This window comes from Trichechus manatus, unplaced genomic scaffold, assembly GCF_000243295.1.
Source record: "Trichechus manatus latirostris isolate Lorelei unplaced genomic scaffold, TriManLat1.0 scaffold00118, whole genome shotgun sequence".
Classification (NCBI taxonomy): domain Eukaryota; kingdom Metazoa; phylum Chordata; class Mammalia; order Sirenia; family Trichechidae; genus Trichechus; species Trichechus manatus.
Window position 1 is genome coordinate 4,174,665 of NW_004444054.1, and position 15,242 is coordinate 4,189,906.

General features: G+C 37.5%; 1 protein-coding gene across 1 annotated transcript in view; it reads left to right on the plus strand.

The window, feature by feature from the left end:
• The window catches only part of TM9SF2 (transmembrane 9 superfamily member 2), a 71,711-nt gene that overhangs the window by 41,694 nt on the left and 14,775 nt on the right, over positions 1–15,242 (plus strand). Inside the window, exons 8-12 of the mRNA XM_023738544.1 lie at positions 2,636–2,715; positions 3,531–3,639; positions 9,054–9,186; positions 9,801–9,920; positions 12,093–12,150. Of these exons, the coding sequence (XP_023594312.1) occupies positions 2,636–2,715; positions 3,531–3,639; positions 9,054–9,186; positions 9,801–9,920; positions 12,093–12,150 (500 nt within the window). The remainder of the gene's footprint in view (positions 1–2,635; positions 2,716–3,530; positions 3,640–9,053; positions 9,187–9,800; positions 9,921–12,092; positions 12,151–15,242) is intronic.

Here is a 15,242-nt window from a genome sequence, read left to right on the forward strand (position 1 = left end):
AAAAAATGGGCAAAGGACATAAACAGACACTTCACCAAAGAAGACATTCAGGCAGCTAACAAATACATGAAGAGATGCTCGCAATCATTAGCCATTGGAGAGATGTAAATCAAAACTACAACGAGGTACCATCTCACCCTAGCAATAATGGCACTGATCAGAAAAACAACAAATGCTGGGAGGGTTGTGGGGAGCTTGGAACTCTTACACACTGCTGGTGGGAATGTAAAATGGTACAGCCAGTATGGAAAACAGTATGGCGCTTCCTTAAAAAGCTAGAAGTAGAATTACCATATGATCCAGCAATCCCACTCCTAGATACATATCCTAGAGAGATAAGAGCTGTCACACAAAGAGACATATGCACACCCCTGTTCATTGCAGCATTATTCACAGCAAAAAGATGGAAACAACCTAAAATGGCCGTCAACAGATGGTTGCATAAACTGTGGTACACAGTGGAATACTACGCCACGATAAAGAATAATGATGAATCCGCATAACATCTCACAAAGTGGATGAATGTGGAGGACATTATGTTTTGTGAAATAAGTCAATCACAAAAGGACAAATATTGTATGATACCATTATTATAAAAAGTCAAGAATAGGTTTACACACAGAAAGAAACATTCTTTGATGGTTACCAGGAATAGGGGGAGGGGGGAATCACTAACTAGATAGTACCCATGTACAGGTGTTAATTCTGGTTAAGGGAAAGGCAGTACCAGTATGGAGGAAGTCAGCACAACGTGACCAAGCACAGGAAGACACTGAGAGATACGCAAGAATAAAGGGCAACTGCGGTAAATACTATAGCTTATACAATCCTGCAACAACAGTAATAACAAACAGTACTTTGTGAGTAGTTACATAGGCTAGTGTGTATGCCAAATAGGTGAGGAGATCATACACTGCATGTGTATTTAAGTATGGTTGTGGATATTTCTACATACATATTTATAAATGCAGCATGTATACTCATATGTATAATAGAGCACATAGAGGGTACAGTTAGAGAAACTACTTAGACATCAGGACTGAACAACTGAACTTGAAGGCTAAGGACCATAGTCTCAGGGGACATACAGGTCAATTGGCAAAACACAGTTTGTAAAGATAAAGTTCCATATCCTAGCCTGGTGAGGAGCATCTGGGGTCTTAAAAGCTTGTAGGAGGCCATCTAAGAGCAACTGTTGGTCTCTTCCTGCCTGGAGCAATGGATAATGAAGAAAACTGAAGATTCAAGGAAGCAATTAGTCCAAAGAACCAATGGCCCACATGAACCACTGCCTCCTCTAACCTGAGACCAGAAGAACTAGATGGTGCCCGACTACCACTAACTGGCCACTCTGACTGGCATCACAATAGACGGTCCCAGTTAGAATGAGTAAAACATGTAGAACAAAATTCAAATTAAAAAAAAAAGAAAGACCAGACTTACTGGTCTGAAGAAGCCTGGAGGAACCCCCGAGACTATTGCCCTAAGACAACCTTCTTCTAACTTGAAACTGAAGATACTCCCAGAGGCCGCCTTTCAACCAAATAATAGATAGGGCTATAAAATAAATAAGAACACCTGTGAAGAGTGTGCTCCTTAGAATAATCAACCATACGAGACCAAAAAGACAATGTTTTTCCAAAACCAAAGATGAGAGGGCAGGGAGGGGCAGGGAAACCGGTCTAATGGAAATGGGGAACCCCGGGGGGGAAATGGTGAGAGTACTGACACATTGCAGGGATTGCAACCAATGTCACAGAACAATTTATGTAAGAATTATTCATAAATAAAATGTTCAAAAGAAGAAAGAAAAAAAGCATAGAGGATAGTATGAAAATGTCAAAGATATATGCAAAAAGTATTTGGGAAAACAACACCATTTTTAAAATCAAGATTTGAGTATAAACTTAACTGGACAATTTCCTATTGATAAGAGTATTTTATGTAGGCTCTAAGGAAATTGAAAGGAGTGTTTTCCTTAATGGAGAAGCTTCTCAGGATGAAAGTACAAGTTCGTTTTTGTGAGACTCTTAGGCAATATTCCATCTCTATTTAAAAATATATATATTTTGGCCATCCATTATAGTTGTGATGTTTACGATTTCTATGCAGAGTTTAAATTTTCAAGCCTTGTACAGTAGACAGTATATATTTCTCTCTAGATATTAAGAGCTCAGTGTGGGTGACTACTGCCAGAGGCCCACTGTGCCTGAGTGATGCCTTTGTGGTCTGGTTAGGTGTCCCACAGGCAGAGATAGATGGTATCAAAGAGAGTAAAGAATAAGTTATTCCATTTAGCTGTTTTCTGAAAATTTTAAATATAGCTCTAAATTTTGACATCTAAAATAACCTTTACTAATTATAATTTAAAGCAAGACTTAAAAAATCTAAGTACCTGTGTACTGTTAGGAACTCATTTTTTTTTTATTTACTGCTTAAACTCATCCTACTTTCCTGTAGACTTGAGTAAATCTAAAACTTTCTGACTCTCACAGCTAACCCAAATTATGATAATTAGAAACTACAGTCATTGACTGAGTGGAAGGACTAGCTGTGAATTGAAATTTTGGGTTCATAATGTGCTCTGTCAGCAAAGGCTTATTTAAAGAGGTTTTTTTCCTCCTCCTCCCTGTAGGAAGATAAGAATATCAGATGGGCATCCAGATGGGATTATATTTTGGAATCTATGCCTCATACCCACATTCAGTGGTTTAGGTAAGAGTACACTTAACCTGCTTTCTGTTTTGTACTTACTGTAATATTTGTTCCTTTGACCATCTCCTTTGCTCTCTAATCCTCTCCAGTTATTCAGAAATCTAGGCTTTTGAATCACGTAGACTTGAGTTCAAATCCTGGCTTTAAGACACTGATTGTGGGTCAGGGCAGATCACTCATTTTTTAGAGTCTGTTTATTTGTCTAGAGATAATTACTTCATGGGATTGTCACGAGAATTAAATTAGATAATTAAATATCGAATTTAAGCAAGTTACCTATCATGTAAGAGTGCTCCATACCTGTCATGTAAGCAGCTATTATTGTTATTACTATTTTTTAATTATTCTTTTCAAAGCTTGACTCAAAACTTTTATCTAGAAAGCTATTCACGGTGCCATTACTCTCCTTTTCCTATCTTGCTGACTAATCTTTTTGATACTCATTAATTTGCCACATAAGTTCGTTCTTCAGTTAGTTTATTGAGGGTAGGGACCAGTTTTTTCTTAATTTCTTGCAACTTGTGCTGCAGTAATTTGGGGGCAGTAGTTATTTAATAATGTTGACCAGACAGAAAAATTCTAGTTCTAAATAGACTACAGAATTGTACTGTATTTATGATAAGTTTATAAACTTATGAATCTACTAGAAGGAAACATGGAAGAAGACAATTCGTTGAATTTGTTGGGTTTTAGATAAAGTTTAATTTTGATTTTGATCAGTGCTGTTTAATGTTACTCGATAAACAGTTTAAATAAGAGTTTCGCTACTCCAAAGATGAAGCTAGAAATTAATCATGGTTTGCTTATTTCTACAGCATAATGAATTCCCTGGTAATTGTCCTCTTCTTGTCTGGAATGGTAGCTATGATTATGTTACGGACACTGCATAAAGATATTGCCAGATATAATCAGATGGATTCTACGGTGAGTGGAAACATTTTAACTACTCTCTGGCCAACAACAGCCTTTGTTTTTACTTTGGAAAAAGTTTAAATAGCTTTAGACAGAATCTGCTTCTATAACAGCCTTCCCAAAAGTTATCTTGAATTCACATTTTCAAATAAGAAAGCGATACTTAAGAATTAGTGTCCTCTAGAAATTTCGTCATCACAGCATCCTGGAGAAGGAAAGAGGTTCTCAGAGGTAAACTGTTCATAATCTCACCTATGTTGGTAGATTGGTGCAGGATAGGTGTAGTATACAACTATGTCCTCCTCCTTCACTCGTGTGCCACCAGCTTGGTCAGATTCTCCATTCTCAGCATACACCCTTGTTAAATGGCGGAGTTGAGTGGAATATCTCCCAAGCAATATTTATTTGTGTGTATGTATAATTTTTTTGAAGTTACTTTTAACTAAGTTTTTAATCATTTCAGACTTTTGGTATATTCAAAGCAATTTAATTTATTTATTCTCAAACATTTTAAGTTGCATAATGTTATGCATTTTATATATTTTCATTTTATAGCAGCAAACTAAAAAAATTTCCACAAGAATCACAGTCATTTGTAATAAATTTAGAAACTCAGATTTTTATTGTTTTCTCTTCCCTGATTTCTTCAGCCTTTTTTCTCCCAACCTTTCCATCCTGTTCTAGGTAGAAAAAGAACATGTTAACATTTATAAACTTTTAACATTTCTACTCAAGTCTTTTTTTTCTGATAAGTTGTATTGGTTATAGTAAATATTATTCAATATGTCTTATTAAATGTTTTATTAAAATAATTTCAAGGTACTCTGTTCATAATTGGTTACTCCAAACAATTGCTAAGTTAGTAGAATTTTTTTCTTAATTTGTACAGAGACACCCTATGGAATATGGCCCGTAGCAGCCCTGCTCCCACTCTTGCGCCCTCTCTTTTCCTCCCTCCAGTCTCTTCAGCATAGCAGTCAGAGTAAACCTGTTATAGCTTGAGTGAGATCATGTCACTCCTGATCACAGCACTCTAGTGGCTGCCCTTTTAACTCAGAGCCAAAGTCAGAGTCCTTATAATGCCTCTACCAAAAAAAAAAACAAAACCAAACCCGTTGCCGTCGAGTTGATTCTGACACATAGTGACCCTATAGGACAGAGTAGAACTGCCCCCATAGAGTTTCTAAGGAGCGCCTGGTGGATTCAAACTGCCGACCTTTTGGTTAGCAGCTATAGTTCTTAACCACTACGCCACCAGGGTTTCCATAATGCCTGTAAGGCCCTGGATAAGCTCATCCTCCAAAACTCTGTTCCAGCTGTCCTGAGCAAGGTGCTCCTCAGGCACACCAGATGCTGTCATATCTTCAGTATTTCAAACAGTGCCCAGCATATAGTTGGTGCTCAATAAATATTTGTTAGATGAATGCATAAATAAATCAGTCAGTCATTGATGTTGCAGAGTTGTTGATGCATTGCTGGGCTTATGCCAGGTAAAAGAGGTCTCCAAGGAGCCCCCTCCACCCCAGCCCCCAGAAAGGTGAGCTGAGGCCAGAGCAGGAAACAGAGTACAAGCATGAGATGTTGGGGTTGCCCTGTGGGTGGATGCCTAGATCAGGTCTACACATTTGGGAGACTAAGCCTTAGGATCAGTAGTGAAGAAGCTGAACCTCACTCTCCTGTATGAAGACTGGATTGTGGAAGTGAGACCAGGACGGTTCCAGGTCAGTGAGTGCCATCTGATTTTTAGCAGAATCAAGTAGAAATCCTAAGAAGGAAAGTCTCCCATATTTAAATTGTCAGAATGCCTCCAATTTAAGATCAATTAAATATGAGCTTTCTGTCAGAGAGTCACAAAAATTTAAATTGGATTTAGAGCCCTGAAGATTTCAGATACTGGAATTATTCATTACAGAGTATAAAATACATGAAAAAGTAACAGCTAAGAAATTTTCAGAACAGGTGAAAAATAAGAATCCATAGATAAAGGAAGCACAGTTTATCCCAAGCATAATAAATATTAAAAAAAAAAAAAAAAAAAATTCACACCTAGATCAGTTGTGGTAAAACCACAGAACACTGGGGACAAAGAAAAGATCTTAGAGTCAGCCAAAGGGGGGAAAAAAGGAAAAAAGACTGAGTATCTGCAAAAGAATAACAGACTGACAGTGGAGCCAAAAGTGGAAGAATATATTTCCATTGGTGAGATAAACTGACTGTTCACCTAGAATCATGTACCCAGAAAATAGATCTTTCAAGAATGGAGGTAGAATACCTTTTTCAGACTAACAAAAACAGTTGACCACAAATGTACCTTCACTGAAGGAATTTCATAGAAATACTTCAGGAGAAGAGAAAACAATCCCAAAGGGAGATTTAGAAGGATTGGCGATCGAAGAAATCCTAGATCAACATTTTCTGTATATAATGAGTCTAAATTTGGAAGTTAGCAAAGGTGTAGCAGCAGAGAAAAGACAGATTATTTGACAGATGGTATTGGGACAAAGTGGGTGGCCATCTGGAAAGTAATAAAGGTAGATTCCAGCTTGACTCCTTATATTAAAATCATTAATTTAAATGAAAATGTGGCACACTAAAATACTAGAAGAAAACATGGGAAATTATATTTAAATCTTGGAGATGAGTGGAATTTTGTAAGTATGACAGAGAGCCAGAAGTCATAAAAGAAATGATTGCTCCCTGATCAGTACATTAAAAAATAAATGAATGGCCAAAAATGCCATAAACAAGTGGGGTGGGAGGGAAGTGGACAGATAAATACAGAGAATGTTTAGGAGATGGTATGGAATGGTGATTGACTGGTTGGCCCTGGAAAAAGGGCAGAAGAGAGAGAGAAGCCAATGAATGCCCCCAGCCAGGTTTCTGACTTGAGCCACCAGGTTGATGGTCGTTCCATTTATTAAGATGGGAAATAATGAAGAACTAGGCTCTGGAGGGAAGTCAGATTAATTTTTGGACACGAGTGTAAGACGTTTGTGAGACAGCATTGTAGCTATTAGTAAGAAGAGAGATAACAAAGATCCAAAGTGTAAGAGCAAGGTCTGGGTTGGAGATAGAGATTTTGGAAATGATCATTATAAATGAAAACTAGACATTTAAAAAGATATGCATATTTACATGGAAACATGTTTATTTACAATATAGTAAATCTGAAAAAAAAGCAAGTTGTAGAGCAATAGGATTTCTTTTTTGTAGCAAAGAAAAAACTTTACACAAAGAAAAGATCTGGAAGACTCTATCTTAAATCATTACAGGGATTGGATTTATATTCTTTGTACATTTCTTTATATTTAAAATTTATTTTACAAGGAGCATGTACGGTTTTTATAGTTAGGAAATAAGGAGCTTTCATTCTGTAAATTAAATAAACATCCGTGTGACCTGATCAGGTGTCTTGATGCAGTGGTAGTTTAGAGTAGCAGTTTTCGAGAAGCGTCAAAGATCTTCATCTCCTATTTCAAGTCATCCCAAGTGGCTACATGTGATCCATTCAACTGTTAGAACAGCCCTGCTAACCATCTCTTTCTCATCTTTTAACTTCCTCTACTTTAGAATAAACTCCTCTAAGAATCTTAAATGATTTAGAAGTGTTTTTCATAAAACAAATATTTGAGTTCCTGTTCTAGGTACGGAAGATACCACTTCATACAACACAGACAGACTCCCTGTTCTCTTGTGGGAGGGCATAGATAGTAAACAACTGGTAAATATATAGCGTGTTAGGGTCTGTAAATGCTATGAAAGATAAAGAAGAGTAAGGAAGACCGTGTGCTGTGGATTATATTTCATCAGAGAGGGCCTCAGTGATAAGGTGACGTTTGAGCGGAGACATGGTAGAGCTGAAGGGGTGAACCATACACACGTTGGGAAAAGGAGGGGAGAGATTTCCAGGGCAGGCAGCAGCAACTGCAAAGGCCCCAAGATGACAGCATGCCTGGAACTTTCAAGGAACAGTGTAACTAGAGCAGAGTAAACAAAGGAAATGTGAGTAGGAGGTGAAGTCAGGGAGGTAGCGAGGTGCCGAATCATGCAGGACTGTATGAGCCTCTGTGAGGATTTCTGTTTTTACTCTAAGGGAAGCCATTGGTTTGGAAGAAGGTATGACATAATCTGACTTATATGTTAAAACGATCCCTCTGGCTGCTGTATTGAGAATTGATCGACAGGGATAAGGGCAGGAGCAGACCTGTTTCACATGTGTTGAACCAGGGGCTGCTGATGGGTCCTGGATATATTTTGGAGGTAGAGCTGTAGAATTTGTTAAAGGGTTGTATACGAGGTGTGAAATAAAAGGAGCAATCAAGGATGACCACAACGTTTTGGGGCCTGAGCAACTGAAAGGATGGATTTTTTATCCGTTAGGGGAGGCTATAGGAAAAGCAGGTTGAAGTGGGGAGAGAGAATCAGGTCACTTGTGGATAATTCTTTTCAAGATGTCTATTAAACAATCAAGTGGAGATGTTGATTAGCCAGCTGTACATGTGTCTGGGGGCAGTGGCGGTTCCGTGGTAGAATTTTCACCTTCCATGAAGGAGGCCCAGGTTCTGTTCCCGGCCAGGGCACCTCAAGCACAGCCACCACCCATCTGTCAGTGGCAGTTTGCAGCTGCTATGATGCTAAACAGGTTTCAGCATAACTTCCAGACTAACACAGACTAGGAAGAAAGGTCTGGCAATCTACTTCTGAAAAATCAGCCAGTGAAAACCCGGTGGATCACAACAGTCCAATCCTGTTGTGGTTGGGGTCACTACGAGTCAGGAGCCAACTCAACAGCAGCTAACAACAACATATATGTGTGTCTGCATGGAAGCAGTTTGGACCCTGGTGGTGCAGTGGTTAAGAGCTTGGCTGCTAATCGAAAGGTTGGCAGTTTGAATCCACCAGCTACTCCTTGAAAACCCTATGGGGCAGTTCTGCTCTGTCCTGTAGGGTCTCTATGAGTGGGAATCAACTCGATGGCAACGGGTTTCATTTTGGTTTTTATAGCTAAGCTTATTGCAGTAGCAAAGTAAGTATAATATGAAAGCTAATACCATCTGCTTATTTTTAAAATTAATAAAAGTAGACTGAAAAGGATAGAGTGTCATTAAAAATTAAATCATCAAGTTGGATCATAAAGATTGACTTAAAATAGAACTAGGTAAGTATCACATTGTCTTTGTATTTCTTTTTAAAGTTTCTCAATAGCTGTATTTATAGACCTTACTGCATGACATTCCTTTAAAAACAATTCAAGAAAACCATATAAAGTTCCAAGTCAAGCTTTATACTTAAAATTTGAAATAGATGTTAAACATTTTTAAGTTTTTTCTTTAATTTTCTGTAACAACATATTCAACAGCGAACAAACTGTCTAGTTGTCTTGGTGATACCGCATGAAAATTAAACTGATTTCATTCCCGTTTTAGGAGGATGCCCAGGAAGAATTTGGCTGGAAACTAGTTCACGGTGATATTTTCCGTCCTCCAAGAAAAGGGATGCTGCTGTCTGTCTTTCTAGGATCAGGGACACAGATTTTAATTATGACTTTTGTGACTCTATGTAAGTGTTAAGTGAAAATTAAAAAGTGAAAAGTACTTTTTCTAAATAATTATTTGAAAACCAGTTTTCCAGAGTGAGGTATGCTAGGCTAGATTGTTTCCAAAAGTCCTTTCAGCTCTCAGAATCTGTGTGCTTTGACTACAAATGACTCAGAAAAGGCTTAGCTGTGCCCAAAGGCTGACTGTTCGTGTCTCCCTTCAGCTCAAGTTTGAATGTTTCACCCTAAAGGAACCTAGTATTTTTAAACAGAACCAAAGTATAATTCATAGTGAGAATACTTTTTATTCATGTTCATTTTAAAAGCTGCATTTGAATCTCAGAAAAGCTGAAAGCCTCTCAAGCATTTGGTCAGCCTCCCTGGTAAAGAGAAAGATGGAGTCTTAGGAACTCTGATAAGAAACTTCCAAAGTGGAATTTGCCGTGTATGTGATCAGATGAATGCAGTGCATTAAATACCACGAAGATTCAGGGTAGCTGCATGGTAGCATAGTGTATGTGTTTTCATGAAGTTGTTATTTGTTTTCTTGTTTGAAAAATGAGAGGCTTCTTCTAACGTTACAACAAAGAAGACAGTAATACATTTTATAATAACTTCGAATTACTTATTTTTTTAGTTTTTGCTTGCCTGGGATTTCTGTCACCTGCTAACAGAGGCGCGCTGATGACTTGTGCTGTGGTCTTATGGGTACTGCTGGGAACGCCGGCAGGTTATGTTGCCGCCAGATTCTATAAATGTAAGCAGAAGCCACTCTGGGTGTCAAATCACTCATCTGATTGGCTACATCAATGGCTCTGAGCTTTGTGTCACATAGTTAAAGCTCTTTATAGGTATGTGTCATTATTTAAAAGAAGCCTGGTTGGTGATTTCTTTTGTAAAGTGAGTAACTCTCCCTAGATTTATTTTTTCAAAAATCTTGATGGAGTAAAATAAGGAAATTTAGGTATTGCTTATCCACCACTCCTTCCCTCCTTTTTCTTGTGAGTTTTGACTTACTTGGTTTGGGTGAACACCTTAGATTTGCTACTTTCATGGAAGCATATATAGACTAATAAAGGAAGAAAGTATACAAACGAACAGTTGCTGATTTATTAACTAAAACAGGTAATACATATAGGTATACGTTTCTTACATATGAGGTGTCATACTTAAAATCGTGTCAATTCAGTATTTATAAACATCATCTGTATTTAAAGTAAATTAAGATCTCATTGTTTAAAAGAGCCCTAGAGTAAGTTACTTCTGTAATATAATTAGTTACAATCTCTTGTGTTCTACTTTCCTGAAATAAAGTTCAGTTGAAGAAAGGGTCAGGACCACAGAGTGAGGATGGGATGTGATGAGATGACTTAGAAAGCAGCCTTGCCAGGGTCAGTGAGTGCTAGTCTGTGCCCTCCTCAGGAAGGCTGAGGTCCTTTGAGGTCCATTGAGATGGTCCCATGGGTAATCTATGACTTACAGTGCCAGGGAGACGAGACAGATCTAGGATTCCCCACAGCTTTCTGAATAAATTTGAGGTAAAATACAGTAGGGTTACATAGGTGACCTTAAGGTGGGGATTAGGGTTTCAGCCCCAGGTAGAAATATTAGCTAGACTTTGCCAGATACAATTCTCTACTGCACATGGGAAGTACTGTATGTGTGTGTTTTAATTTCTGAGTATTTTGTGATGTTCTTTTTTTTTCTTTCATACTTTACTAAAAGACACAGGGTTAGGGTAGTTACGTATATATATGTGTGTGTGTGTATTTTAACATGTGTTAGATTTGGTCAGGACTCCCCCCATCCCCACCCTCCACACCCAGACAGCTCTCCTCTGCTACGTCCTTCAGATCTCCCAGCAATGGGTTAGGTAGCATGTTAGTTAGGCAGATCCCACATGATCCCAGTCACAAAAATACTTCATTTTATAGAAGCATTTCTAATATTTCAAAAGATAACTTTTTGAGTTTTAATTGGAATTGTATTAAACCCAGAATTAGTAATTTCACAACAGTCTCTTTGTCAGTAATGCTATGAATTCAAATTGTGTGTGTGTGTGTGTATATACATACATATATATGTAATTTTGTCATTTTCTTTTAGTGTAAGTGGTACTTAAACTTGCTTATAAACTATGTTAAAAAAAATCACAGCTGTTCTCAGATCTCAGCCAGTTTCATCTCTAACTTTTAAATTGGGAGCAGAGGGGGTACTTTCATTTTTTACTCTATATTCTTCAGTATTTGATTTTTTTTAATGAATTTTTTGAAGTGAAATAAAGAAAATACAAATTAAAAAGGGGCAAAGTACATTTTTTAAAAAAGTTCATAAGCAAATTTGTTCTGTCAAGTTGCTATAACCCTTCTACTCTTCTTAATCACCTTACCTGACACGCTAATCTCCCCACCATGACTACCACGTATTAGAAACCATACTGCAGGGCTAGAGGAATCCTAAAGACTGAGACCTTTTATGAAAACGTAATGTGTTGCATGTCAGGCTTGGGGTTTCCTAGTTTTATAATAAATTCTCAAACTGACCACAAGATAAACTAGAATCCCCATTGTGCCTTTTCTGTACCCAGTCCCATTTATTGATACTGGCTTAGAATTTAGGGGGTTTGTTTTGTTTTGAGTTTAAAAAGTTAGAAAAGAAAAACTGGTCCAGATGGCTTTCTTTTGATAAATTGAGCTTATTTTATGCTCAGGCAAAATCTGTAGAGCAGGATTGTTCAGGGCGGACCTTTGACGTGCAGCCCTGGTTTGGATCACTCGATGAGGGAATTCCGTATCATTTGCTAGTGTCATTTCTTAGGACTGGGTACCCAGTGGTATGTAACAGTTAGTTGAATACCATTTGGAGTATGGGTATTTGGTTTGCTTAATGAAAAGTCTGTAAGTTATACTACTTTTGTTTTCTTGTATAGCCTTTGGAGGTGAGAAGTGGAAAACAAACGTTTTACTGACATCATTTCTTTGCCCTGGGTAAGTGAATTTTTTCAATAATTACTTTCTTATTATAGTTATGATTTAGTCCCCCAGTTTTTTATTCCATACATCTTTAATTCTCTCTGTCTCTAAACCATGTAATTAAGAAAGTGAATTTAATTTTTAAAAAGGATAGAAAGCAGATGCTTAATAAACATTTGTTGAATGGCTATTACACTCATTATCTGAGAAAACCACCTTTTAGACATGAGAAATTTTTTTATTCCTTTTCTTAAAAGTCTTTGTATTTCTTAGTCTGCAGTAGTTAGGCTTACCTGTAGCTTTTGACTTAATCACAGAAAGGAACCCTCACCGGAAATTAGCTCAGGCAAGTATATGTTTTCAGATTTTTATCAAAGTATTATCACTTTTTTTAGAGTCTATTCCATTAAGTAGAGGAACATATACCAAAAACAGAAAAACAACCACCACCAAAAAAAACAGCCCTTAGCTCTCCAAAGGACAGCATCAGATATCAAGTATCTGATGTGCTTCTGCTTCTGGAAGTAGAACCCACTTTTTCCTCAACCCCCAAATTTCTGGCAGGCAAGAACTAACCCCTGTACGATCAACAAGGTTAAATCCAGAACACTGGGACTGTACCCTTTGCAGGTCAAAAGTGAAAGAGCTTTCTGGCCAGAAGTGATTGATAAATGACATTTTTATACAAGTTTGGTATAAGCGTTCTCTCGGATTATTGCTTCCGTTGAAGATTCACGTGCCTCTCAGCCAGTCATGTTCTGTTCAAGTTCTTATGCTTTTCTTAAGCCACATCCTTTGTCTTCTTTCCTCTGCTGTAGACTCAAGAAGTGTCCCTCTTTACCAAGACTGTCTCGTAAGTCCCTTCAGAATCCTGCCTTTCAAGCATTCTCCCTGATATCTGCTGTCTCCGTTTCTCCTTTCTGTGTGTTCTGTTCGTGTGTTTAATCTCACTCCTACAAATACACTTCTCGTTGTTGTTGTTTGCCATCAAGTCGGTTCTGACTCATAGCGACCCCATGTGACAGGGGAGCTGCTCCGTACAGTTTCCTAGGCTGTAATCTTTACAGGAGGAGATCGTCAAGCCTTTCTCCTGCAGAGCCACTGGGTGAGTTTGAACTGCCAGCCTTTCGGTTAGAGCTGAGCACTTAACCATTGTTTAGGCCTCCCAGACCCTAAAAAGAACTTCCCATAAGCATCATCCCTTCTCTGATACCTTGTTTCTTTCTATCCCCAGTAAAATGCCTTGAAAAAAAAGTCTACAGTCCTTTATTTTCATTTTTTCAACATATGTTTATAGTGTATATCCATCTTTTTTCCCCTATCACTGAAACTTTCCTACGGTTTCTGGTGATGGTCCCATTTTCAAATCCAGAAACCATTTTCTTTGTCTTTACTCTCTACCTTTCTACATTGTCTAACATTGGAATACTTTCTCCTTGAAACTCTTTCTTTTTTGGCTTCATAGAAATTGTCCCATGCTGGTTCTTCTTTTACATCTCTGATCAGCCCTTCTCTGATTTATCTTCTTCATCCCCCCTTAAAAGTAGGTGTTCACAGCGGTAGGGTGGGGTAAGTGGAGAAAGAAAAAGATCTGAGAAACCGAGTATTCTGGGGGCGGAGAGGAATTGATGTTCACCTGGGGTTAGAAGGTTCATTTAATAATAGGAAGCCTCTTCATGTAATTTTACATAAATAAACACCTGCATATAATTATTGCAGTAGATGTAGAACATTGGCATTTGATAATATAAAGCAGTTTATATATATATTTTTTTTTTAATTTTTAATGGATAGAAAAATACTTCCTTCATTAAAAAAGAAAAAACTCCTATCTATAATTCAAAACCAACATCATGTAATGGTGACACACTAGAGTCATTCCCATTAAATCACTTTTATGGCGTAAGTTATTTAAGTTCTGTTAAACACAGTAAAGTATGAAACAGAAATAAGAGGAATATGTTTCAAAAAGGCATAGACAGAATTATTATTTATAGATAACATGATCTGTATACAAAGAGCATCCAAGAATTTCAACTATAAAACTTAGATTTAATAATGAGTTTGTCAGAATGGCTGGATATCAACTAAATATTCCCGGATCCTGAATCCCACCCATAACTAATTAAATGTTGGAATGGTAATCGTGGTGTAGGGAGAACACTGGTCACAGCAGTATTAGCAACAGAAAACCTGCACAGTACCTGAAATAACATCTCAAATATGCAGATCCATATGCAGAATCTACAAAGCAAGAAGACCAAATATTCTGAAGGGGTTTAGAGATGCGCAGTGGCTGCCAGATGTAGAACACAGAAATAGACCATGTGTACGTGGCAACGTGCTAGATGTGGCATCACAAAGCAGAGGAACTGTTAAATAAATGATGCTGGGACAGTCGATTGTGGATATGAAGAGAGAAAAATCTTGTTCTTATCTCACACACACACACACACACACACACACAATCAGTTCCAGGTGGATTGGAGCCTGAGTGTAAGAGGCAGGCATGACAACTGGATGAAAATATAGAAGAGTATTATATCTTCGTTGTCACAGGGTAGGAATGTCTTTTTTAAGCAAGGTATACAAAGGATAAAGAAAAAAATGATAAATTTGGTAACATTAAAAACTGCAGGGTATGTAGAAGTGATTATAATATGATTACAGCCATGTTTTTAAAAATGTACTCATAGAAGAAACACTGGAAAGAAATTAACTAAATACATTGAAATGTTTGGGTTGAGAAAAAGTCACAGATGGGAAGAAGAAGATATTTAACAAGGAATTAGTAGGTGAAATATACAAATAACTCACATATATGATTTTGAAAAAGACATGAAACCCAAATGAAAAATGTGCAGAGGGTGTAACCAGTAAGTCAAAGGATGTAAAACCTAGAAAGCCAGCAGACACAGGATGCTCGGCTACAGTTGTCAACAGGAAAAACAAGTTAAAATAACAAATTTGATAATTCCACATGGTTGAAGATTATGTAAAAGGTAACTTTCATAAACTGCTAATAGGAGTTTAAGTTAGGCAAAACTAATCTGAACAGCACTTTGGCAATTTCTAGTAAAGTTTTAAATTCACATAACCCTATGACT